This window comes from Ursus americanus, chromosome 12 (genome assembly GCF_024610735.1).
Source record: "Ursus americanus isolate L20-20 chromosome 12, mUrsAme1.1.p, whole genome shotgun sequence".
NCBI classification, from domain to species: domain Eukaryota; kingdom Metazoa; phylum Chordata; class Mammalia; order Carnivora; family Ursidae; genus Ursus; species Ursus americanus.
Window position 1 is genome coordinate 50,566,523 of NC_142138.1, and position 27,669 is coordinate 50,594,191.

At 37.4% G+C, this 27,669-nt stretch overlaps 1 protein-coding gene and 1 long non-coding RNA gene across 3 annotated transcripts in view; one reads left to right on the forward strand and one right to left on the reverse strand.

Moving 5' to 3' along the window:
• The window catches only part of DBT (dihydrolipoamide branched chain transacylase E2), a 46,957-nt gene extending 23,833 nt beyond the window's left edge, over window positions 1-23,124 (reverse strand). The window contains exons 1-4 of the mRNA XM_045801685.2: window positions 23,029-23,124; window positions 16,948-17,071; window positions 13,704-13,779; window positions 1,930-2,111 (exon numbers count right to left, since the gene is read on the reverse strand). Of these exons, the coding sequence (XP_045657641.1) occupies window positions 1,930-2,111; window positions 13,704-13,779; window positions 16,948-17,071; window positions 23,029-23,079 (433 nt within the window). The 5' untranslated portion in view covers window positions 23,080-23,124. The remainder of the gene's footprint in view (window positions 1-1,929; window positions 2,112-13,703; window positions 13,780-16,947; window positions 17,072-23,028) is intronic.
• Window positions 1-27,271, forward strand: part of LOC123795167 (uncharacterized) — a 55,497-nt gene extending 28,226 nt beyond the window's left edge. The window contains exons 5-7 of one of the 2 annotated variants that reach the window (XR_015726363.1): window positions 17,857-18,071; window positions 19,274-19,423; window positions 19,862-27,271. This is a non-coding gene — a long non-coding RNA (uncharacterized LOC123795167). Of the gene's footprint in view, window positions 1-17,856; window positions 18,072-19,273 lie in introns of both variants that reach the window. The other variant, XR_015726362.1, reaches the window with a different exon arrangement.
• The last annotated feature ends 398 nt before the right edge of the window (window positions 27,272-27,669 follow it).

Genomic DNA, 27,669 nt, shown 5'->3' on the forward strand with positions numbered 1-27,669 from the left:
AGGGTTATCATTATCCTAATCCACTGTCTAAACTTAGCATCACTATAGCAGGTCATCTAGACGTGTCTTGATGTGAAGCTATATATGGTGATCATGATGTATTATAGGCAAATATTTGACTTGAACCTAGCCTTTCAAACTTGCTTCCAGTTTGCAGGAACTATAAGAATGGTAGGAACCACCCAAGAACCACCATGAAGGAGCAATAAGACAAATCCCAAAGATGTGACGTTTTGCAAAACAAATGGCACAGTCCTGTCCACAAGTCAGTGTCACGAAACAAAATGGGAAAGAGTATGAGTCATGTGAAAAGAGATCATGGGCCATGTCTGGTCCTATATTGGACCTCAGTTTGAACAAACCAACTGAAATTTCAAAGACATTTTGGGAGCAACTGGGGAAATTTAAATACAGTCTGATTATCAGGTAAAATGAAAATGTATTGTCATGAAAACACATACCTAGTTAAGCAAACAGATTAGAATACAGCAAGCAGAATACATTACTTTGGTAAAAACTATTTCAATGCATAATTGTGTGCTTAGAAAAATGTCTTAACACTAGTGTGTTACAAGTGGTAATTTCTGAGTAGTAGGAATACTTTCATTTTATTTTTAATTTTCTGAATTTTACAACTTGCTACAATGCACATATCCTGCTTTTATAGCAGAAAATAATAAATAATAAGAAGGCTTCAATAAGCCATCTTCATCTTTTGGAGGCAGCATGTCATAGTATAAAATATTCTGGACAAAGACAGGCCATTGATTTCTAAATTTGGCTCTGTCACTGACCATTGGGCAAATCGCCCAACCTTTATAGGTTGTGTTTAGTTTCTTCATCTGTTAAACTGAAATACTTCAGGATAAATACTTAAGGATAAATAAAATAAAAGCGAAACGTTTTATAAACTGTAAAGTATGACTATGATATTAGTTGTTGTTGTTGTTAATGATATAGTCTGCAGAGCTATGAGTCAACCAGAAGTCTGTAATTCAGACTTGTTCTGGACTTTTGAATTACACTACTAAAATGTCTATTTCAGCCCTTCCCAGATAGATTGCTGGCTTAGGGTTGCATCACAAAACTTATGCCACAGCCCCCCACCCCGCCCAATCCCTGATGGCAAAGCTGTTTCCTAGGTGACATAACTTTAGTGTATCACAACAATGCCATAAGGAATTTCTGAGGTAGACAGCGGTTTGCCACCACTCAGAGAGCCTACTGTTTTAGTTTTCCTTTGCAACATTGTCACAACAGATTCACTTTTGTCAGGCCATCTACTGCGTCTAAGTTCCATGGTCACTGCTTCTTCTGAATGCTAATCTCTTCATTTTTCATTACAATTTTCCTTTCTTTTCTCTTCCAGTTCTCTTCAGCAAGTTTGGTTTTCGTAACCATTACCAATGAGACTGTGGGGTTTTTTTAATATTTAATTTTTAAAAGTAATTTCTACCCCAACGTGGGGCTCAAACTCACGATCCCAAGATCAAGAGTTGCATGCTCCACTGACTGACTTAGCCAGGCACCCCCAAGGAAGTGTTTTTGTTTTTGAATCAGTGGCAAACAAAATGATCCCACTATTACATTTAACCCTTCACCTACTCCAGTTTCTGTTATTAGTGACGAGGATTCAAGGCCTGAATCTTTAATTCCTGAGAAAGTCTGTTGATTCTTTGAACACGAAGGTTTCTAGAAGGCAGGCCTCCAGATAAATTAAGTGTTAATGTATATGTTTCTAACATGGTAACTTGTCAGAAGATAATCATTCATCACAGAGGACCTTTTCTATTTTCCTAATTTCAGCTTTTAAACCACCAAATTAAATCCTATAAGTCATTAAAAGTAAATATCTCTTCTAATTGGTACCCAATAACAAAAGGACAGCAGTAATCAATTCGGCAAAATAGATGAACACATTTACAATACCTTTTAAAGCTTCCGTTTCTATGTCTACTAATGGCTTTCCCACATAGGCAATATCGTCTAGATTATAATACAGTTTTTTAACGACTCCATCATAACGACTAGTGATAGTAACAGAAGCTTTATCACTTTGAACTTCACAGATGCTATCAAACTGAGACACAGTATCTCCTTCTTTTACATACCTAAAAAAAAAAGACACAAAACACTTTTACATGAATAATTTTAAGTATATAATACTAATCAGCCTAATGTAAATGCTACACTGAATTAGATCAGTATCCATCTAGTACATCATTTAGTCCCAGATGGTGTACCAAAGAATGTTTCAGAAAGACTATAAAGGCTTCCAGAGTCTCTTTGATGTATCTCCAAGAAATAGTAAAAATTTAAAAACCATTCATAGATCTATAATCCCAAAATTTAATTACACTTTCAGGTGTTATGCCTCACCCATTTCTTGGAAGAAATTCTAAAGATATGTTCTTAAAATGTTATTTCCTTTTATTATTTTATATTAGCCTTCATCAAACTTTAAGATTTGTTTATTATTCTATAATTAAGTCCAAAAATTGATATCCCTAAAGCATATTCTTTGTAATTTCATTAATTTTGGATTTAGTTCTCTCAGTCTTTCCTTCTAGAATTATCTTAATCTGTCCTTGTATATGAGTCCCTTTTTCTCCTTAATCATCTTAGGTATGCTTTATAAGGCTCTCCTAGATTTACTTTTTTTTTCCCCTCAGATTTTATTTACTCATTTGACAGAGACAGAGAGCACCAGCAAGGGGAGTGGCAGGCAGAGGGAGAGGGCGAAGCAGGCGCCCCGCTGAGCAGGGAGCCCGACAGAGTCTCAATCCCAGGACACCGGGATCATGATCCCAGCCGAAGGAGCCACCCAGCCGCCCCAGGCTCTTCTAGATATTCTTAGCAAACAGAACAGAAGGAATGGGACCAAATCTGAAAAACAACATATAATTTTGATTCTAATACCATTCTTGATGTATCTGGCACATTTCTGACTTACTACCACCAATTCTTCATTAAAATAATTGTTCAGTCATTCTCATTCCTTGTCTTCCTGTCTTAACTAGTTCTCAGTACATAATAAAACATCACCCATCACATAGAAACTAGGCTTAAAAGCACCTATAGAGGACTTACACTTCTAGAATGGTAGACTAAGAACCTCTGGAATTCTGCTCCTCTATAAATGCAACAAGTATACTGGCAAAAGTTGTTAAAAACTGACTTTTTCAGAATTCTAGAAATTACTGTAAGGCTTGCAACAATCAAGAAAGACCTATTCAGGAAAAGTGACTGAACCTCATTAAAAACAGCTAGTTTTCTTTTTTTAAAAAAGATTTATTTACTTGAGAGAGAGAGAGATTGAAAGAGTGAGCACAAACGGGGAAGGGCAGAGGGAGAGAGAGAGGCAGACTCCCTGGGAAGCCCAGCATGGGGCTCGATACCAGGACCCTGGGATCATGACCTGGGCAGAAGGCAGATGCTTAACTGACTGAGCCACCCAGGCACCCCCTAGTTTTTATTTTAACTTCTTCTATTCTCATTCTCCTTTCCCCAGCTCAGCATTAGTCTTGAAAATCTGCAGCCTTACAGCCATAGCAAGGGCAGACCCAAGTTTGGAGTTCCACAAAAACCTATACTCCCAAAGAACAGTCACTATTTGACATGTTGGGCAGGTCTCTGGAAAAATTCCTTTCACAGAGCTTAATCTTGTCTGACCTGACTTAGTTCCCTCACGGTGTTTGCTGAAAACCGTCCACAGCAATTCAAAATTGTAGTTAGCTGGGGCAATGATAAAAGTTAGGGCAAACAAGAGGTTCTTAAAAGGAAGACCTGTGTAATAAGATGTCCACACATCTTACCACATATCTTTCACATTATTTTATGTAAAATATCTAGTTTTCAACAAAAAATTACAAGACATGTAAAGAAACAGAAAGTATGGCCTGTGGGACGCCTGGGTGGCTCAGTCGTTAAGCGTCTGCCTTCGGCTCAGGGCGTGATCCCGGTGTTCTGGGATCGAGCCCCACATCAGGCTCCTCCGCTAGGAGCCTGCTTCTTCCTCTCCCACTCCCCCTGCTTGTGTTCCCTCTCTCGTTGGCTGTCTCTCTGTCAAATAAATAAATAAAATCTTTAAAAAAAAAGAAAAAGAAAAAGAAAGTACGGCCTGTGTAGAGAAAAAAAAAAGCAGTCAATGGAAACCATCTCTGAAGATGCCCAGATGTTAATTAACAATAATTAATGTTATAATTAACTTTAATAAAAGTTAAATTAAATCAATTAAATATTCAAAGAACTAAAGGAAACCACATCTAAACAATTAAAGGGACACAGGAGAAAATGATGCATCACCAAATAAAGAATATCAATAAAGAGAATCTTTGAAGAAATAATGGCTAAGAACGTCCTAAACTTGATGAAAACATTAATGTACATATATTTAAGAAGCTCAACAAAGTCCAAGTAGGATAAATTCAAAAAAACCACACTTAGACACAGCATAACCAAACTTTCAAAGACAATGAGAAAATCTTAAAATCATCAAGAGAAAACCACTCATCATGTAAAGGAAACCTTGTAAGACTAACAGATGGTTTCTAGTCAGAAACTATGGAGGCCAAAAGACAGTTGAATGACACATTCAATGTGCTGAAAGAAAAGACAGACTGTCAGTCAAGGATCTTTAATCTAGCAAAACTATGCTTCAAAAAATGAAGGAGAAATAAATACATTCTCAAATAAATTAAAACAGAACTTTTGCTAGCAACCCGCCCCACAAGAAATGCTGAAAGGAGTCCTTCAAGCTGAAATAAAAGGACAATAGACAGTAACTCAAATCCACATGACGAAATAAAGAACACTAATATAGATAACTACATGCGTAAATATATAAGACACTATATTTTGTTTGTATACCTTTTTAATTCTATCTGATTTACAAAACAAGTGCATAAAGCAATATTTTAAAAACTGTTGATGGGCTTATAATGTTTAAACATGTAATACATATGACAATAGCAGCAAAAAAGGAGGGGAGAAGGGAAGGAGTATATTGGAGCAACGTTTTTAATGTACTATTGAAACTGAGTTGGTATTAATCCAATCTACATTGTTTTTTAAACCACAGAGCAACCAACTAGGGGCACCTGGGTGGCACAGCGGTTAAGCGTCTGCCTTCAGCTCAGGGCGTGACCCCAGCGTTATGGGATCGAGCCCCACATCAGGCTCTTCCGCTATGAGCCTGCTTCTTCCTCTCCCACTCCCCCTGCTTGTGTTCCCTCTCTCACTGGCTGTCTCCATCTCTGTCGAATAAATTAAAAAAAAAAAAAAAAGAAAGTAACTAAAAAATATATATAGTAAAAGAAACAAGGAAATTAAAATGGTACAGTAGAATACCTATTTATCACAATAGGAGGCACTAATGGGAGAAATACACGAACAAAAAACACATAAAACATATAGAAAACAAATACCAAAATGGCAGATATGAATCTTCACGTGCCAATAAAAGGCATAAATTAGAAAAATGGATTTCAAAAAAACGATTCCGCTATATGCTATGTACAAGAGACACAAATAGGTTAAAAGTAAAAGGATGCAAAACATATATCATGCAAGAGGGGAAGATGGTGGTAGAGCAGGAGGACCCGAGGCTCACCTCGTCCCACAAATACAACTAGATAACCCTCAAATCATCCTACATACCCCAGAAATCAATCTTAAGACTGGCAGAACAAACCCCACAACTAAACATAGAGAAGAGGCCACATCAATGAAGGTAGTATGTGCACAGACATGGTTTGAGAGAGAAACATATAGGCCGCAGCAGCTGGGAGGTAGCTGTGACAGCAGAGCAGGGTGAGAGACAGACTAGCACATGTGGAAGTGCATGGGGAAAACTAATTCCCACAGTAACTGGCTTGGAAAGTGAGAGGGGCCGAATTTCGGGAGTTCTTGCTACAAGCAGGGCTTAAAGCCCAGAGTTGTAAAGGTCAGTGGGCTTGCTCAGGTAGAGCCTGAAAGCATTGGGGCTGCTCTGGGAGAGAAGGCAGGGCAAACAGCCTGCAGACATACAGCATGGAAACAGTGACCTCAAGAACATCCTGGGTCACAAGATGGGAGGTTATTTGTTCATTTCAGAGGACATCCCAGAGAGGCAGCATTCACAGAGAGAACCTTCCAGGAACAAAGGAACTGGTGGGTTTGACTTCCCTACCCCACCCCTCAGCAAAAGCACAGAACTACCAACCGGAGGCAGTGCAGTGACAACACTCACTACATAGCATGCTTACACCAAGTCCCAACACCTCCTACACTCCATGCTCCAGTGGAACCACCCTTTCTGGTCACGCTTGCCTAGGTTCCACGATGGTGGACCCCTCTCCCCCAAAAGACTGGCTCAAACCCCTACCAACACTGTATCTCCCAATCTGGGAGTTTTGCAGAGCCTTGGCAGCAGGTCTCATTTCACAAGCAGAACAGAGCACACCTAGTCAAAACACACCACAGTCTGGGGCACCTGGGTGGCTCAGTCGTTAAGTGTCTGCCTTTGGCTCAGGGCGTGATCCTGGCATTCTAGGATCGAGCCCCACATCAGGCTCCTCTGCCGGGAGCCTGCTTCTTCCTCTCCCGCTCCCCCTGCCTGTGTTCCCTCTCTCGCTGGCTGTCTCTATCTGTCAAATAAATACATAAAAAATCTTTAAAAAAAAAACAAAAAAACACCACAGTCAGGCCAGGGAACAAATACTGCCCACAACAGGCAAAAACAGCCTCTGCAGAAAACTGCCTAAAGGATAAAGTGGCCAGGATGAAACAGCAGAGCATATGCAACGCACATTGGAGACAGTCCCAGAAGCTCCAGGCCCTGGGGAACAGGGGATACTACATGGCAAGGCACTAGAGGACCTCTTCTTCATAAGGCCATTACCCTCAAGAACAGGAGACGTAGCTGACTTTTCTAACACAAAGAAACAGGCACAGAGACTTAAACAAAATGAGAAGACAGAGAAATTTGACCCAAATGAAACAACAGGACAAGAACATGGCTGGAGATCTAAGTGAAAGAGATATAAGTAACATGCCTGATAGAGTATTTCAAGCAATAATCATAAAAATACTCATTGGACTTGAGAAAAGAGTGGAAGACATCAGTAGGACCCTTAACACAGAGATAAAAAAGAACCAATCAGAGATGAAGAGTACAATAGATTATAAACACACTTGATGCAATGAACAGCAGTTTGGAAGAAGCAATAGAACAAATTAATGACCTAGAAAACACAGTAATGAAATGAAAGTAAGCAAGTTGAACAAAAGAGAGAAAAAAGAATTATGCAAAATGAGAATAGACTTAAGGAACTCCGAGACTCCATCAAATGTAATAACATTTATATTATAGGAGTCCCAAAAGAGAGAGAAAAGGGAACAGAAAATGTATTTGAAGAAATAATAGCTGAAAACATCTCTAATCTGGGGGAAAAAAAAGATACTCAGATCCAGGAGGCACAGAGAACCCCCATCAAAACTGACAAAAGCAGATCCACACCAAGACATAATGTAATCAAATTGGCAAAAAATAGTGTTAAAGAAATTTTAAAGGCAGAAAGACAAAAGAAGACAGTAACATACAAGGGAAACCACATAAGGCTATCAGGGGATTTTCAGCAGAAACTTTCTAAGCCAGAAGAGCTTGGCATGATATATTCAAAGTGCTGAATGGAAAAAATCTGCAGCCAAGAATATTCTAGTGATCAAATCTATCATTCAGAATAGAAAGAAAGATAAGGACTTATCCAGACAAACAAGAACTAAAGAAGTTCATGACCACTAAACCAGCCTTGCAAGAAATACTAAAAAGTGGGGCGCCTAGGTGGCGCAGTTGTTAAGCGTCTACCTTCGGCTCAGGGCGTGATCCCAGCGTTCTGGGATCGAGCCCCGCATCAGGCTCCTCTGCTAGGAGCCTGCTTCTTCCTCTCCCACTCCCCCTGCTTGTGTTCCCTCTCTCACTGGCTGTCTCTGTCAAATAAAAAAAAAAAAAAAAACTAAAAAGAGACTCTGAGTGGAAAGGAGAAACTGTATGTATGACGGTGGGAAACACAAAAGCAGTAAAAATGAATATTTTTATAAAAAAATCAGTCAAGGAACTCATAAATAAAAGGATATAAAATATGACAATATATACCTAAAACGTGGGGAGGAGAGAAGAATGTGTTCAAACCTAAATGACCATCAACTTAATTTACACTGCTACATGCAGAAGATGTTATATACAAACCTTGTTGTATATACAAAATTTGTTGTTTGGTAACAACAAATCAAAAACCACTAATAGGGGCGCCTGGGTGGCACAGCGGTTAAGCGTCTGCCTTCAGCTCAGGGCGTGATCCCAGCATTATGGGATCGAGCCCCACATCAGGCTCTTCCGCTATGAGCCTGCTTCTTCCTCTCCCACTCCCCCTGCTTGTGTTCCCTCTCTCGCTGGCTGTCTCTATCTCTGTCAAATAAATAAATAAAATCTTAAAAAAAAAAAAACAAAAAAACCCACTAATAAATATGCAAAGAATAAAGAGAAAGAAATCCAAATAAATCACTAAAGAAAAACTGTAAACCATGAAAGAAAGACAGAGAAAATCTTCAGAAACAACCACAAAACAATAAAATGGTGAAAAATACATATTTATCAATAATTACTTGGAATGTAAATGGATTAAACATGCCAATCAAAAGATATAGGGTGACAGAATGGATCAAAAAAAAAAAAAAAGACCCATCTATACGCTGCCTACGAGAGACTCATTTTAGACCTAAAGATACCTGGAGACTGAAAGTGGGGACAGAGAAACCATTCATGCAAACGGATGTTAAAAGAAAGCTGCAGTATGGGGTGCCTGGGTGGCTCAGTCAGTTGAGCTTCCAACTCTTGATTTTGGCTTGGGTCATGATCTCAGGGTCTAGATATCCAGCCCTGGCATCAGGCTCCGTGCTCAGCATGGAGTCTATTTGAGATTCTTTCTCCACCCCCCTTGTCCCTCCCCCCGCTCGTGCTCTCTTTCTCTAAAATAAATAAATAAATAGAATCTTAAGAAAAAGAAAAGAAGGAAAGAAAAGAAAAGAAAGCCAGAATAGCAATACTTACATTGGTTGAGACAGACTTTAAAACAAAGCCTATAATAAGAGACAAATCAGGACATTATATAATAAGTAAGGGGACATCCAACAAGAAGATAAAATTGTAAATACTTATGCATCCAACATGGGAGGACCCAAATACATAAAACAGTTAGTAACAAAAATAAAGGAACTAATCAACAATAATACAATAATAGTAGAGCACTTTAACACCCCACGTACATCAATGGACAGATCATCTAAACAGAAAATAAACAAGGAAACAATGGCTTTGAATGACACCCTGCAAGACAGGAAGATGGTGGCAGTCATCTGGACCAGATGGATTTAACAGATATATTCAGAACATTCCAGCCTAAAACAGGAGAATATGCATTCTTTTCAGGCACATGTGGAACATCCTCCAGAATAGATCACATATTAAGCCACAAAACAATCCTTGACAAATTCAAAAAGACTGAAGTCATACCATGCATCTTTTCTGATCACAACGCTATCAAACTAGAAGTCAACCACAAGAAAAAATTTGGAAAGATCACAAATACTATGAGGTTAAACAACATGCTAATAAGCGATGAATGGGTCAAACAGGAAATAAAAGAAGAAATTAGAAAAGTATATAGAAACAAATGAAAATGGGGGGGAGAAACAAATGAAAATGAAAACGCAAGGTCCAAAACCTTTGGCATAGCAAAAGAAGTTCTAAGAGGGAAGTTTATAGCAATATAGGCCTACCTCAAGAAGCAAGAAAAGTTTCAAATAAACAACCTAGTCTTACACCCAAAGGAGCTAGGAAAGAGAACAACAAACAAAACCTAAAACCATCAGGAAGGAAATAAAAAAGATTAGGGCAGAAATAAGTGATACAGAAATTAAAAAAAAAAATAGGACAGATCAATGAAACCAGGACCTGGTTCTTTTGGAAAAAATCAATAAAACTGATAAACCGCTAGCCAGACATATCAAGAAAAATGAGAAAGACTCAAATAGATAAAATCACAAATGAAAGAGGAGAAATAACCACCACTACCACAAAAATACAAACAATTGTAAAAGAATATTATAAAAAACTATCTGCCAACAAATTGAACAACCCAGAAGTAATGGATAAATTCTTAGAAACATATAAACCAAAACTGAATCAGGAAGAAATAGAAAATTTGAATAGACAGACAACCAGCAAAGAAACTGAATCAGTGAAAAAAACTCCCAACAAACAGAAGTCTTATTGATACATCACATCAATAAGAGGATAAGAACCATCTGATCATTTCAATAGACACAGAAAAAGCATTTTACAAAGCACAGTATCTATTCATGATAAAAACCCTCAACAAAGTAGGTTTAGAGGGAACATAACTCAACATAATAAAGGCCATATATGAAACACCCACAGCTAACATCATCCTGAATGGGGAAAAACTGAGAGCCTTTCCCCTAATGTCAAGAACAAGATACGGATGTCCACTCTCTTCACTTTTATTCAACATCGTACTAGAAGTACTAGCCACAGCAATCAGACAACAACAACAACAAAAATAAAAAGCATCCAAATTGGTAAAGAAAACTTTCACTTTTTGCAGATGATGTGATACTGTTATACAGAAAACCCAAAAGACTCCACCAAAAAACACTAGAACTGCTAAATGAATTCAGTAAAGTTGCAGGATACAAAATCAATGTACAGAAATCTGTTGCATTTCGATATATCACTACAGAAGCAACACAAAGATAAATTAAGAAAATAATCCCATTTACAATTGCACCAAAAATAAGAAGATATCTAGGAATAAAACTAACCAAAGAGGTGAAGACCTGTACTCTGAAAACAATAAAACACTGATGAAAGTAATTGAAGATGATACAAAGAAATGGGAAGGTCTTCCATGCTCATGGATTGGAAAAACAAATATGATTAAAATGTCTATACTACTCAAAGCAATCTACACATTTAATGCAATTCCTATCAAAATACCAACAGCATTTTTCACAGAACAAACAAACAATCCTAAAATGTGTATGGGACCACAAAAGACCCCAAATAGCCAAAGTAATGTTGAGAAAGAAAAGCAAAGCTGGAGGGATCAAAATTACAGACTTCAAGTTATATTACAAAGCCATAATAATCAAAACAGTATGGTATTGGCACAAAAACAGACATGTAGATCAACAGAACAAAATAGAAAATCCATAAATAAACTTCCAATTATATGGTCACAACACACACAAAACGCATATACCACACATACACACCAAAAAAATCATGCAAACAGTAACCAAAAGAGAGCTGGACTGGCTTTATTACTATCAGACAAAACTGACTTTAAGACAAAAGCGCGTATATAATGCAAACTTTTGTTTTGGAAGTTGGTCAAAGGCTCTTTGAAATTGAAGTATTTTTCTTCTTTATCCATATATTTGCTGCTACAAATTTGAAGAATAAATAATGTTTTACTGCCACTTACATAATGTTAAATCATGCTTCCTTACGCATTCGAATTTCTATTCTCAGTGAGTAGCACACAATTCTGCTTTTTAACATTTTACCAACTATGTTATATATACATATAGTGTATATATATATACAGTGTGTATATATATGTGTGTGTATATATACATTGTATATGTATATATACACTATATATATAGTATACACACTCTATATATACACATATTGTATATGTAGTGTATACATACATACATGTTGTGTATATATATATATAGTGTGTGTGTGTGTGTGTGTATATATATACACACACACATATACACACACACACACACACACACACACTTTTTTTTAAGTAGACCATGCCCAGCATGGAGCCCAATGCAGGGCTCCAACTCACAACCATGAGATAAAGACCTGAGCCAAGATCAAGAGTTGGACACTTAACTCACTGAGCCACCCAGGTGCCCCCAACTGCATTACAATACATATATTTTTTTCCCTTGAGTTAAGATTTGTAGATATTAAGTTAGGGAGAAAGCACACAGAATTCAAGAAAGCTCTTAATATTTCTTAAAGAACTTCTGAAAAACCTTAACCAAATATGTGTTTCTCATTTAATGAAATATTAATTTTCATTAGCAATGAAATAATCTCCTTTTCCAAGAACCTTAAAACCCTGTATCAAACATACGTGTCTAGAGAATTAATAAGAGGTAGAAATTAAGAAATGTTAAAAAATTTAAAATCTACAAAGCCTAGTGTTTGTCTTAGAAAGAAAGGTACCAATAGCATAAATGTACATAATACTCTGCAGATTTAAAAGGCATTTTCTATATATTATATTATTTGAGCCTTTCAATAACCCTTATGAGATGGCAGAGTAAGTACTATTTCCCCCACTTTACACATTAAGAATCAATGCTCAGGAGAGACCAAGTGAGTCCCAGGCAAGATAGGTTAATAAGTTTGAGTCAGGCTCTTCTTTTTTTTTTTTTAAAGATTTTATTCATTTATTTGACAGAGAGACAGAGAGAGAGGGAACATAAGCAAGGGGAGTGGGAGAGGGAGAAGCAGGCTTCCCACCAAGCAGGGAGCCTGATGCAGGGCTCAATCCCAGGACCCTGGGATCATGATCTGAGCCAAAGGCAGACTCTTAAAGGCTGAGCCACCCAGGCGCCCCCAGAGTCAGGCTCTTCTGATTTGACGTCCATCGCTCTTTCCTTAATCCCACAATGCAACTAGAGACATAACCGTAAGGTACAATTACGTTCTTACTGTTTTCTAACCTACAAAGCAATAACAGAACTACAGAGGAAGAGTGTATAGGTGGCTGAATCAGACTCTTAAAAGGATCTTCAAAAGTATAAAACTACGGTGAGAGCATCTATTTGTTCATCTTCACTGCTACTTCTAGACACCTTTAAAAATTCGTTCACTACCCAGAGGCGTTTCTTTTTTTTCCCAAAAGGTCGACGAAGGAAATGAGGTAGAAGGATGATGAAGGTTGTTTCGAGGCTTTTTTTTTTTTTTTTAATTTTTAACCTTTCCCAAAATTACTTTTTGATTAATACCTCTTTTTCTATTTTAACCTATCCTAAAAATATAGGCAAACTGTCAGAGAACAGTGAGTCAAATGTACTGGCATTCTTACTGAGGTCATTTTCAGTATAGTAAAAGAGAGCTTAGACTATATCATGATTTTAAAATAGTCTGGAAATAAATAGTAAGTCCATATACAAATGCCATTCAAACACATGATCATATCAAGTTAACATCTTTTACAGGCTTATTTCCCTTTTTCAGCTGAAGTGAGGGGTGGGTGGTGAAAAAATTTTTTAAAAGAAGAAAAAATAATCCTTAAGAAATTACATCAAATAAAATATCATGATGTATGATGAATTGTATTAACAACATATAAGCAACACAAACTACCTTATTGCTTTTAAAAAAAAAGCATCATTATAGAAAGAAGTCTCTCAACTTAAATAATTCCTACTTATTTTTACACAAATTATTTTTACATTGACTTAAAATCTTTTTCAGAATAACTTACCATGTTTTTTAAGATTTTATTTTTATGTAATCTCTACACCCAGCCTGGGGCTTGAATTTACAACCCCAAGATCAAGATCATATACTCTACTGACTGAGCCAGTCAAATGCCCCAACTTACCATTCTTTAATAGTTACTTCTCTAATCCCTTCTCCGATGTCTGAGAGTTTGAATTGAACAATCTGTCCCTGCAGAGCTTCAAAGACAAATGAGAAATGTTCTCATTAAATAAGTAATGTATTCCTAATAGATGCTTTCACAACTAAAATGAGAAAATATACTCAGAGGCAGAAACAATGGCATTTTACAGATAAAAAAAATATTTTATAATTTTTAAAAGTATAAACATCATTCATAACCATCAAAGATTTAAATAAATTAGTCAGCATCACAGACCTACTGATAACTGCCATAGCACTTCCATTTTCCAACTTCCAAAATAATACTCTTTTACAAGGGTATAGAAGGCCCAGCTAGCTGGATCTCCTCGTTTTCTGTTATTAAACTATAATAACCACTAGCGTCCTGCTCTTAGATCTCTTTTGACTTCATGTAACTCTTCTCATTCTAAGTGGCTAATGATCAGGCAGGTCTGTACCTAGAAAACTTGAAAAATTTTCATCTCTCCAAACCATGTTCTGCCAACTTATCATTAAATTTTAGTCCCTTCCTCTTTCCATTGTTTATCCCTTTTTGAATTTCTACCCCACTCTTGTAAGAATTAGATGGAAGTGATACTTCATGGTAATTATTCCCAAGAGAAAGTATTTCTGGTCAACAGAAAGTAGGTTTGGATCCTCTCACTTTTCCAGGGTAACAAGTGGCTCTGAACTGATTCAAGAGTGCTCCTCTATCTTCAGACTGCTATTCATCAAAATTGCTTACAAAACACACAGCAAGCTGATTCAGGTCCTTAGGTTTTCTTTAATAAATATGAGGAGATAAGTTAATGGTTAAGAAATACAAATGCATTTTTGACATGGAGGTATTAGGCACCTCTTATTTCCTCTCTAGTAAGTTCAGTCCTCTCACAGCCTGCTGCTCATAGTACTGGAAACTTTCTGAAAGAAATAGTTTGGTATTAAGTATCATAAGCCTTAAAAAAAAAAAAAGTCCCTATCTTTGACTCAATAAGCAATTCTGCTTTTAAGAGTTTTTTCCCCTGAGGAACTAAGAGAGGTACACAAAGATTTGTGCTCAAGAATAGTTATCATAGAGTTAAAATGAAGACCCAGAATACCAACCTAAGTCACCAAAAAATGACAAGTAAATATATTATGGCACCTCTATTCAAAACAATATTATTCAAGGAACAGCACGTGCAAGCAGAACATGGAAATATAGTACATAGCATGGTTAGGGAATAACATACAATTCTATGGCTGAAGATAGTATATGTGGCAAAAAAAATCAGTCGAGATTAAAAAAGGCTTTCTTTGCCGTGCCACAGTGAGGTGTTTGAAATTTATGCTGAAGGTGATCAGGGGCCAGTGGTAAGTAAATATGGTCATAAATTTTTTGCAGCTGCTCCCATAGGACGTAGAGTCTAATTTACCACTACTTAAATCTATGCTGGCCTATCACTTGCTTGGACAATAGAACATAGCAGAAGTGAGGTTGTACAAATTCTGGAGCCTAGACCTCAAAGGACCTTGCAGCTTCTTCTACCCTCTCCCTCTTGGAATACTGCCTTGAGATTCCGGAGTAAGGAAGCTGATCTAGTCTACTGGAGGATGAAAGGCCATGTTGAGGAGAAATGAGATGCCCCACCCAAAAACCAGCACCAAGTGTCAGACATGTATGTGAGACCATCTTGGACGTTCCAGCCCAGACGGTCCTCTAGCTGAATATAGTCGTATCAGTGAGCTCAGGTGAAATCAGCAGAGGAACCACCCGGGTAACCCCCAAAATCTGAGAAATAATAAACCATTGTTGCTTTAAGCCTAAAGTCGTGGGCAGGGCTGTTATTCAGTAGTAATTAACCAATAGGGAATACCATCTGCAATTTCAGCTCTGTAACTTTAAATGTATAATTTTAGAAAGAACCCTCCCTGGCAGGAATGTGGTGGATGGGGCTGGAAAAGGGATGACAGAGAAAGCAGCCAGGCTACTACAGGTACAAAACTGAAGTACAGACTTTAATGTATTTATATATTTTCAAAGCTGTCTGAAAAAGAGAAGACACATTTAAGAATCACGTAAGACGTCAAATTAACAGATCTCAGTAATCAATTCGATGTGAAATAGGAATCAGGAAGGCTCCAGGTTTCTAGATTAAGTATTCACCAAGTTAGGGAATATAGGAAGAGAATGTATCCTAGAACAGTGCCTTGCCAGATAGCAGGTGATCAATAATATTTGTGTTAAATGAATTTATTCTCACAACAATACAATAAGTTAGGCACTGTGATTACTCCCATTTTACAGATGATGAAATAGAAAGAAATTAAGTAACTTGCTTAAGGTTACACAGCTAGTAACTGACAGATGGAGAACCCAAAGCTCAAGGTAAGTGTTTAGAGACTAGAGCAGGAAGTTAGGAGTTTCTGCTTGAATGGCTTCTATTTTCTCTGAGAAATAAAGAGAAAAGATCAACTTTTAAAAATAAAAATCAAAAAAAAAAAAAAAAGGCCAAGGCAGGGTTTACATATCTTAGGGTGTTGTGGAAGACAACGTATGAAAAGACTGATCTCAGGGGTTGGCTCTGCCTGGAATTCCCCCATTTTTCATTGCTTGCACAGACTAAGGCATCAAGTATCTTTCAAAAATTTAATGATGTAACAAAAGTCTAGGGCTCTTTATCAGAGTTCTAAATAGAACATAAAAAAAAAAATCCTAGTGTCTTCGCAAAATCTAATACTGAAGCCTCAAGTTCTTTACTGAGGGTAGAAAAAGATGTAAGAAAAGTAATTAGATGGTAAAAGTCAGAACACTTTTTTTTTTTTTGGTCAGAAAACTTTCTATTTAGGAACACTTTGTTTCATCACACAATCTTAACACAACAGACTGAGGTAAGTGCTTCATTCAACCAATAATACAGTGACAGTATAAGGATACAATCCACTAAGTCAACAATTTACCTGACTATCGCAATTAGATGAGCCAGATGATAAAGAACAGATGGCCCAAGACAACCCACTTCCAACATTATGAAGACAGAAGCATTAATGTAAAGATATGAAAGGAATGGGGGGGCTCAGAAAAAAGAAAATAAGAAAAGGATAGATTCAGGGAAAGCAAGGAGGGCTGAGCTAGAAAGAAAAGGTTAACTTTTTTTTACTTTAAGTCTTCGATTACTTTTTTAAAAGTTCTGAGTATGATATAAAACATTATTTTATATAGGCTATTTTAAGATCATACTTACCAGCAGTTGTTTTCAGCAACTGATGTGGATGACTGTACTTGAATGAAGGATAACCAAAGAAACACACACATTTTGGCTTCAAAACATGAACATTCATACATGTTTGAAAGTAGCGAACACAAATCTAAAGATGAGAAAACAAAAAAAAAGCTTTTGTGAATGTGTACTCTCTGTGAGTACATATTGAATTTCAAGTCTATTCTAAAAGTAGAACAGTCATTATCACAATACAAACAATATGAAATTATCCAGGCCAAAATCTGAACTGGCCAAAACCAGAAATCAGTGCAAATCAAGTTTATTAAGATTGGTTATTTCTTAAGTATTTCTATTCAAGAAATCAAAGGGACTTAAACTCTAGCACCCAGAGAACATTATTTTGTTCTTTTATAATTTAGTAAAACTACATCCTTTGTTGTCAGTTTTGTTTCTATGCTTATGATCCTTGCCTAAAATTAATTATGAAAGTGAAGAAATTTTAACGATGTATTTTGTACGAACACATCAGTTTGTAGGTGCAGTCGAGTCACTAAAGACTTCCTAAAATAAAACTGTTAAAGAATTAAAAACTGACTGTTAGCATCTAAAGACACTGAGAACCATGTGTACTGCTGTAGGGAAAGGTTTTCTTACTATAATTTCTTACTATAATTTACAGATGGCTCTTTAGATGTAATCATTTTGTATAACATCTTAGTATAATGCAAGACAATATGTAATAGAAATAAGTAGACCTGAATCTATTCAACTTGATATATTAGAACCTATGTGTCTGAAAGGTAGACTATTTTGTTTTGAAAATTAGTATTTCAATGTTATTAATACCTGGTTAACTACATCACACTTTTAAACATAATATATAGAAATTTTTGTGTTTTTTTTTTAAGATTTTATTTATTTATTTGACAGAGAGAGAGACAGCCAGCGAGAGAGGGGAACACAAGCGAGGGGAGTGGGAGAGGAAGAAGCAGGCTCCCAGCAGAGAAGCCCGATGCGGGGCTCGATCCCAGAACGCCGGGATCATACCTGAGCCGAAGGCAGACGCTTAATGACCAAGCCACCCAGGCACCCCAAAACATGATGTATAGAAATTTCTAACCCCCTTACTGTATTTGAGAATACTGGTATGTATATGAAATTTTTTTATTAATGTAGGAGTTACTTTGAATTTTAAAAATTACTTTATTATCATGTACTTGATTCTTTAGTGGTGATTAGCCTTAAAATTTTAAAGTTATATTATAATACATATTATGTTATGTATTACATCCATACTATAATATGTATTTATAAACAAGAATTTTATTCTTTTTCTGCCAGCAAATAATATAAAAATAAATATTTGCTTTACCAATAGGAATAACACATTTAAATTATTATGTGCTATTTCACATTAATTTCCAAGCTGTTATTGATTTCTGAAGGCAAAGAAAAACTAAAGATCCCTTTCCTAAAACACTTAATCTTATCATGCATCTTACTTTTACCTTAAGAGATAATCATAAAGCCACTAATCTTTGCAATATATATTTTATTCTTATTAACATTCAGGAAACATAAAACCTAACTAAAATTGATAGCTTAAAACTTAGCAGATAGTGAAAGAGTATCTTTCCCAAACCCATTTTCTGTGTCCTTTCTTTCCCCTTCAACTCCCACAACCCTGGCTCTTCGTCAACAACAGAATCAAAGGCATAAATCAACCTTCACTTCATCAGACATTCATAAATTTTAATTTAGGGCAGTAAATGGAAGTTCTGAATTACATGCATTCACCTTGATTTTTAAAAAATAGTTTTTAAAAAACCTTTGAAAGAAAATTAAACTACTAAAAGGTCCTACCTTCAACAACGGCAACTTTTACTGAAGAACTGCTTATCAGGCAAGGGAGGCAGAAACTATCAAACATTTTTTGAATGCCTACTATGGGCTGGGTACTTTAAAAGTCTTGAAATGCATCATCTTCTTTTTATCTCACAATTACCTTCTGGAATAATAGGCACATTAGCCCTCTTAAACACACGAGAAACTAATGATCGGAGAGGTTAAGTGGTTTGTCCAAGGTCACAAAGTAAACATGGCAAAATTCAGCTCTGAAACCAAGTAAATGTGACTCTAAAGCTGATGCTCTTTCTCTCACATCACAGAAATAATCCCTGCTTTGAATTTATAACCTAGCTGAAACAATAAACACACACACACACACACAGACACACACATACTCATGCATGGGCATGTATGCTCTGGTTTTTTGTAATAAGTATAGGCAGTAGGTGTTAGAGGAGTTTAAGTAGAGAGTTCTTTGTGTTTTATTTTGTTTTTTCAGGTTGACTTGATCTGGGAAGGCTTCCAGGAGGAAGAGCTGAGGTGGGCCTTGCATAATAAGCATTAATTATTAAAGAGCCAAAATGCACTTTTAAGGCAGAAGGAACAGAATAAACAAAGGAACTGCTGCTGGAACTTGTCTTCTCAGGCAGTGAGTTGCTTGATTTGGGTTGATCAAATTTATAAAAGGGAGCATTGTAAGTGGCTCAAGGACTAAATTATTGATGACTGTAAATGTCGGGATAAGGAGTTTGAACTCTTACACTACAGGTTATTGGAGAAAAAGGACTAAGAAATTAATATTGTTGCAGCCTATTGATTAGATTATAACAGGTAAAGCCAAGTAAGAGAGGAAAAAGTTAAAAAACTATTATAGTATTTGGGGCATGAACTACCAGGCTCCTGAATGCTTTATAGTGAAAAGGAGAAAGCAATGTTAAGTCTACCAGGCCTTCTGTGATAGTGACTAAGTGGATTATGTGAAGGCTAAAAAACATTTGTGAAGCTGCTGAATGGGAAGATAAAAAAGCAACAGAAGGGAGAAGGAGAAAAAATGACTTGTCAAGCTAAAAAAGACATTTTTTTCCAGGGGTGCCTGGGTGGCTCAGATGGTTGGGCGTCGGCCTTCAGATCGGGTTGTGATCTCCAGGTCTTGGGATTGAGCCCCACATGGGGCTCCCAGCTCAGCAAGGAGTCTGCTTCTCCCTCTCCCTTCCTTTCCGTGTTTGTGCTCTCTCTCTCTCCCTCAAATGAATAAATAAAATCTTAAAAAATAAATAAATAAATAAATAAATAAAGACTTTTTTTTTCCAGAAACAGAATACAAAAAAATAGGAGATGAAACAAAGTTTTAGCAGATTCCAATAAGGAAATAAATAACACTTAAAACAGACAGTTGTTGAACACTCCTAAAGATAGGGATTGTGCTGGGCTTGGGAATTCAAAGCTAACTAAGCTACAGAATACAGTCCCTAAATTCAAGTTGCTTATACTTCATTACAGGAAGACAGACAAATTAGAAAAGTTCAATGTTAATTCAATGTAAGTTAATCAAGAGTCAAATGCTTGGGGTGCCTGGGTGGCGCAGTCGTTAAGCGTCTGCCTTTGGCTCAGGGCGTGATCCTGGCATTCTGGGATCGAGCCCCGCATCGGGCTTTGGGCTTCTCCGCTGGGGGCCTGCTTCTTCCTCTCCCACTCCCCCTGCTTGTGTTCCCTCTCTTGCAGGCTGTCTCTCTCTGTCAAATAAATAAATAAAATCTTAAAAAAAAAAAAAGTCAAATGCTTGATGTAATAGGGGAGTATAAAACACAACACAGTAAGGCCTTGTTAACAATCTACTGTAAGTATTAAGACCTCCTGTTGTTTATAACTTTATAATAGATGGAAAAAATAGACTTTTTTATTGAGTTGTTCAACAAATATTTATTGAGTATCTACACTGTGCCAGGCACTTGGGATTAGAGAACAAAATAGATGAATTCCTTCTCTCATGGGATGAACGGTCCATACCTTCAAAGGAAGACAATTAAAGAGATGATGATGACATAGTGTTACAATGGGAGAAACAGAGTATTAAAAACATACACAAAAGAAAGAAACGTAAAGTAAGATCTAAGGGATGAGTAGGAGTAATCCAGGAGATGAGGTGTCTTGCAAATGAGGCCATAGGGAAAGAAAGCAAGAGTCTTTAAAGCAGAGGAAATAGATGTGCAAAGGTCTGGAGTCTGGAGTTGAGAGAGAACAGTGTGTTTAATTAACTGAAGCTCAATGTACTTCCAGTATGGTTCAGTGTGGGGCAAGGGTGAGGGAAGTGTCAGAGTGGGGGTTGGCGTGGGTAGGTTTCAGCAAGAAATGAAGCCTGAGAGATCTGGGAAGGACCTTTCATAAATTGCCTCATAGTCTTTTAGATTTTGGACATTTTGCTTGCGGCAGTTTTAAGCAAGGAAATGACATTCTCAAATGTATGTCTTTATAAGACCACCCTGGTTATACTGTGGAGAATGGGTTGGAGAGGCACTGATTGGAGGCAGAACGTCCAATTAGGAAGGACCAGGATAGTTGCAGTTGGGGGCAAGATGGAGAATAATGACTAAATTTTGGAGATTTATAAGCTACAACCAAAAGAGAAACAGGTCTGAGGGTTTAGTTCTGGAACCCAGAATCTGATGTGCCTCTGAGGCATTAGGGTAGACTCTGTGAGATGCCTAAATGCTAGCTTCTTCAAGACCCCTTGTGTTAGCAGTGGCCATGTAACATAGTCTTGGCCAAAGAGTCTGCTCATACCACCCCTTCCTCCTTCCTGCCTTGAATATGAAGTTGTAGTAGCCCTCTTGTAACTGTGAGGGAAAGGCCACATGAATTGTTGAAATGACAACCCTGATTAAGTTTGAGCCACTTAACCAATGCCAGCTGCCATCTAGGTTTGGGATGCATCGATAGTTAATTTCCCATTTATTGGTTGGGCTTTTATTACTTGCAGCTGAAAAATACTTAATATGCATGCAACTGGAGATTTCCAGGACAGTAGGATATATATGGGTCTGGAGTAGAGCTGGCTTGAAGACTGGGGAACTTTAGGAATCATCAGCATATACAGATGGCAAACTAAATTCAAAGAAGTGGCTGAAATAGTCCAGAAAATACAGATGGCCAAAGTCAGAGCCCTTAAAAACACCAAAGCATATTTAAAAAGTCAGGCAGGAAAATAGGTGATTGGGATGGAGTGGCCTAACGTCTAGGAAGAAGAATGTTGGGAAGCTGGTGTCACAGAAGCCAAGCAAGGAGAACTTTCAAAAGAGAGACCAATACCTATCACGGTGCAAATCTCAAGTTCCACAGTATCCTCTGAGAACTCCTCTCTGACCCCCCAAGACCCCACCTATGTGTTTCTGTAACTCTATAATGTCCCATTATAGCACTTATCAAGATGTCCTAATTGCTTATATCTATTTCTCCCCTGCCTTCCACCACAAGGCTGTAATTAATCTGAGAGGGCAGGGGTCTCTCTTATTCACATTTGCTTCCCGAGTGCCTAGCACAGTTCCTGGTACACAGCAGGCGCTTAACAGATTTTGTAAGATCAGGGGTCGACCACTGTAAGACCTTAGGGAAGAGGGATCCCAGAAGGAAAAACGCTATGCAAATAGGACGAAACACTATGGCTACTGGGATGTTTGGTGCTAAATGGTTGTTCAAAGGGAGAAACTTCAGGGGAGATGGTGGTAGGTCGTAGCTCTGGTGATAAAAAGGTTGTAAAGTGTAAAGATACATTACAGGTCCTCAGAATGAAGCTTGACTCTCTCTGCTCCTCGGAAGAAAGGACTACTTTACGGGTCTCTTCCTCTAAACTGTAGTTCTCCGAGACAGGGGTCGTGTTGTCAGTGTTTGGCACACAGTGGGTGCTCAATAAATGCTGAATGACTATATATCTCCATATCCCCAGCGCCTATCACAATGCCCAGCACCTAGATGGTGCCCAATAAAAGGCTAACGGTGAAAGGCTAGAAGGGCCTGGGTGTAGATAAGCTGGAAGGAGATGGAGTCGCGACAGAAAGGCGGCCAGGTGAGGAGAGAGTGGGCTCTCCGGACCGGTCCGCTCGGCACCCTCTCTGCCCTTCGTTTAGCATACATCCTTCCACTTCTCCATCACGCGTCCCCTGTCTGCCTGGCACTCGGACGACAAAGTAACACACCTCCTCAGGAATACTAGCGACCAATCACTCCTTCCCGACCTCAAATCAGCCCCAAACCGCTTACCAGCCGCCCACCAGTCTGGCTCCAGGTCCTCAGCACACGCAATGCAGCCATCTTACCCGGAAATGACAAATGGTGCGTGGTTGTTAGCTTTGTCTCGCGGGGGCGACCTATCGGGAGCCGGGAAACGCACCTCCCCCCGAGCGGCCAATGGCGAGGGAAGGAACGAGCCTCCCAACCCAAAGCCAACCAGCGGGCGGGGCGGGGCCTGAGATAAATACTAGGGGGCGAATAGTCCCGCGCGAAGGTAAAAGAGCACGCTGGAAGGGAAAAAGTGGGGAGGAGGTAGCTCAACGTTAATTTCAGAGACGAAGTTGGGCAAGCCATTGCTGTGTCCACCAACGATCATCTTTTTCATCCGTGTAGTAGAAATAGAGACTGTTAAGGGAACAAAAAGGAAGGGCACTTACTTAGAGAGTGTTATGGTGAAGACCTGATGAGTAGGAAAATTCCCCCTTTCAGCTTGTATTGTACCCGCCTTGATTACAGAAAATGGGATATTTCTATACTTTGTAGCAAGACTCAGTACCACTAATTGAGTCACAATGCTGGACTGGAATCCATGCTGGAATCCTACCCAGTGACTGGTATTCCTAACTCCCATTGAGGGTTCTTGGTAACCGAAGTTGCCTTTTCAATTTTTTTTCCACAGAAGATGAAGGTTACCCTCATGTCTAAAATAAAGATACCAACATTATCTTTTCTTCTTACAGAATGTTGTCAGATGCAGCTGCCCAGCATATACAATATGTATCACAGGCATATAACCTTGATTTACTTGGCTCTTGGAGAATGTCAAATTCAGGTCAAGTTAATTGGGGGGAAAATAAAAGATCAGAGCTTTAATAATCAATCTTTCTCAGGGCAATTAGGACACCAATTTCTAAAAAACTTCTGGGATGACATTTGCCTGGTTTTTGCCCTCTAGATGGAAATTAAAATCTGTACAGATATCTAAAGAATCAAAGACAAAAACATGGGAACAAAGGCATTATAAATCCTCAACATTGACGGTTAGTGGCTGTGAAACAAATTCTCAGTTCTTTCACAAATTTACTGTCTAATATTACCCAAACTCACACTTTATTTTTGCTTTATTTGCTTTTCAGTATATTTCACATACAAACTACTGTAAGCAATAAATTCAAATCATTACTTTTATAACAAAATCTGGAAAGTCAAAAGAACTTTAATTTTTTTAACTTTCCTGTTAACAAAAACATTTTATAGGCACTATTTATTTGATAATCTCACGTGTGTGTGTGTGTGTGTTTTTAAAAAGAGGATATAGTAGCTGTGACTTTGAAGTGAATTATTTTCTTCCCAGGGCCCCTATACCACCTTCTTCCTCTTAACTTTCCCTTTAATTCTACCTTCTCCCAAGAAAATATTTGGTTATTCTTTTTTTACCCTCTTTTGACCTCATTGAATTACTACTTCCACATTCAGTATTGTGTGTCCTTATCTTTGAGCATCAATAGTTAATGCCACCTACTTACTAGTTAATCCTTTTGCTTGATTTCAAAAGAACCAAAGAACCATTTTTTCCCTTTTCCTAATTAACAAAATGACTGATTATGACTTACCAGTTCCACTGCTAGGTATCTACCCAAGAGAAATGAAAACATATGTCCATACAAAGACTAGTACAAGAATAATGGCAATAGCATTATTTTTAATAGTCAAAAATTAGAAACAGTTCGAATACTCTTCAATAGGTGAATGGATGAACAAAATGTGGTATATTCACATAATAAAATATTATTTATCCTTAAAAATGACTGAAACACTGGTACATGCTGTGACATGGACGAACCTCAAAAATATTATGGGAAGTAAAAGAAGCCAGATCTGAAAGGTCATATATTGCATGATTCTATTTATATGAAATGTCCAAAGAAAACAATCTACAGAGACAGAAAACAATCTACAGAGACAGGAAACAGATTAGCGGTTGCCTGCGGCTGGGCATGGGAATGGGAAATGGCAAATAACTGGGAATGGGAATGGAAAATCTTTTTGTGGTGATGGAAATTTCCTACTACCAGACTGTGGTGATGTTTGCATAACTGTAAAATGTACTAAAAATCATCGAATTGTAAACTTAAAACAAGTGAATTTTACGGTACATAGCTCAATGAAGCTGTTAAAATTTGTGTTACATTGTATATTTACAAAAGAATAATGTAACACATAGATAAATTGCTTATAATAACAAAAACCTTGACCCCATTACCCAGCTTAAGAAATAAAACTTTTCCTATTCTCAGGAAGATCACATTGTCGGCTCTTCCTCTTAATCCTTCCTCTCACTGAGGTAAACATTATCCTGCATTGTGTGTTCAGCATACCTTTGTTTCCATATGTTATATATGAATCTCTAACAATACCCTGTTTGTCTTTGCTTATTTTTGAGTTTTATAAAAATGGTATCAAATTGTATCTTTCTGCAACTAGCTTTTATGACCATACCACAATTTATTTATCCATTCTCTATGCAGTGAACATTTGTGCTGTTTCCATTTCTTTGCTATTGCTATTACCACTAGTGCTGCTACATATATTCTTTTCTCCTGGTACATGTGCAAGAGTTTCTTTAGGGCAGTGCTTCTCAGATTATAATGAACATTAGTATCAACTGGGGATCTTGTCAAAATGCAGATTCCAATTCAATAGATCTGGATGAGGCCTGATGATATTCTGCATTTCTAACAAGCTCTGGGTGATACAGTTGCTACTGGTTAGCCAATTACACTTTGATTAGTAAGACACGGATATATACTTAAAAATAGAATTGTGGAGGGGCACATGGCTGGCTCAGGTGGTTGAGCTCTTGATCTCAGGGTTGTGAGTTCAAGCCCCACATTGGGTGTAGAGATTACTGAAATAAACTAAAAAAATAGAATTGTGGAGACCTGGATTATACTTATCTTTTTTTCTTTTTTTAATTTTGAGAGAAAGAGAGAGAGCACAAGCGGGGAGGGGCAGAGGGAGAAGGAAAAGGGACTCTTAAGCAGGCTCCATGTTCAGCGCATAGCCCGACACAGGGCTGGATTTCATGACCCTGAGATCATGACCTGTACCGAAATGAAGAGTGGGTTGCTTAACTGGCCGAACCACCTAGGCACCCCAAGATTATACTTATCTTTAACTTTACCCGAGATAATGCTATATTGTTTTCCAACATGATGGTGCAAAATACACAGCAGCTGTTAAGGGAGTATGCACTGTTTCTGATTTGATATTGTTGCACTTAAACAGTTAATATATTTCCCAACATAGTAATTATAAAATGGTATCATGTTCTTAAATTGAACTCCCTGATTGTTAATAAGGTCGAACACATTTTCATATGTTTATCAATCATTCTTGAAGTGCCTGCTCATGTTTTTAGCTTATTTTTTCGTTATTGTGTGTATGTATTTCTCTTGATGATTTGTGTGGGAGTTCTTTATATATTTTAGATTGCAATGCTTTTTCATTTATTTGTGTTTTTGGTATCTTCTTCCCTGTCTTTGCCCTTTTATAAGTGTCTTTGGTGTACAGAGTTCTTCCTTTTAACATGGTTGAATATATGTTTGTTTTTTTTCTGTGTGGTTAGTGCTTTTTCTGTCTTAATACTTCTCAATTGGGGTAACTGGGTGACTCAGTCAGTTAACAGCCTGACTCTTGATTTCAGCTCAGGTCATAATCTCAGGGTCCTTGGATCAAGCCCCATGTCAGGCTCCGCACTCATCGTGAAGTCTACTTGTCCTTCTTCCTCCCCCACTCTCTGTCTCTCTCTCTCTCTCTCAAATAAATAAATAAATAAATAAATAAATAAATAAATAAATAAGATCTTTAAAAGAAAAAAAAAGAAATACTTCCTAATCCAAAGTTCTGAAGGTAGTCTGCTATATTTCCTTCACATTTAAGTCATTTTTGGTTTTGTAATTTTAAAATTGAAAATGCCTATTCAGTCATTTCATTTCATATAAACGGAATCATACAATATGTGTTCTTTTATGACTGGCTTCTTTAACTTAGCATAATGTTCTCAAGGTTCATCTATATTACACATGTATCAGTATCAGTATTTTATTCCTTTTAATGGCTCAATAATATTTCATTGTGTGGATATAGCACACTTTTGTTTATCCACTCATCAGTTGATAGATATTTGGGTTGTCTCCATTTTGGAACTATTATGAATAATGCTGCTATGAACATTCTTGTACAGTTTTTTTTTCTGTTTTCTTTTTTTTTTCCTTGTACAAGTTTTTGTGTGGACATAGGTTTTCATTTTTCTTGGGTATATATCTAAGACTGGAATTGATGGGTAGCATGATAACCCTATGCTTAACTTTATGAGGAACTGTCCAACTGTTTTCCAAAGTGACTGCATCATTTTACATCCCCATTAGCAGTATAGAAAGGTTCTGGTTTCATACCCTCACCGACACTTATTATTGGTCTTTTATTTTAATAGCCGCACTAGTGGAGTGTGAACTTATATTTCATTGGGGTTTTGATTTGCATTTACCAATGACAAATGATGTTAAGCATCTTTTCATGTGCTTATTGGCCATTTGTATATCTTCTTTGGAGAAATGTCTATTCAAATCCTTTATGCATTTCAAATTGGGTTATCTTTTTGAGTTGTAA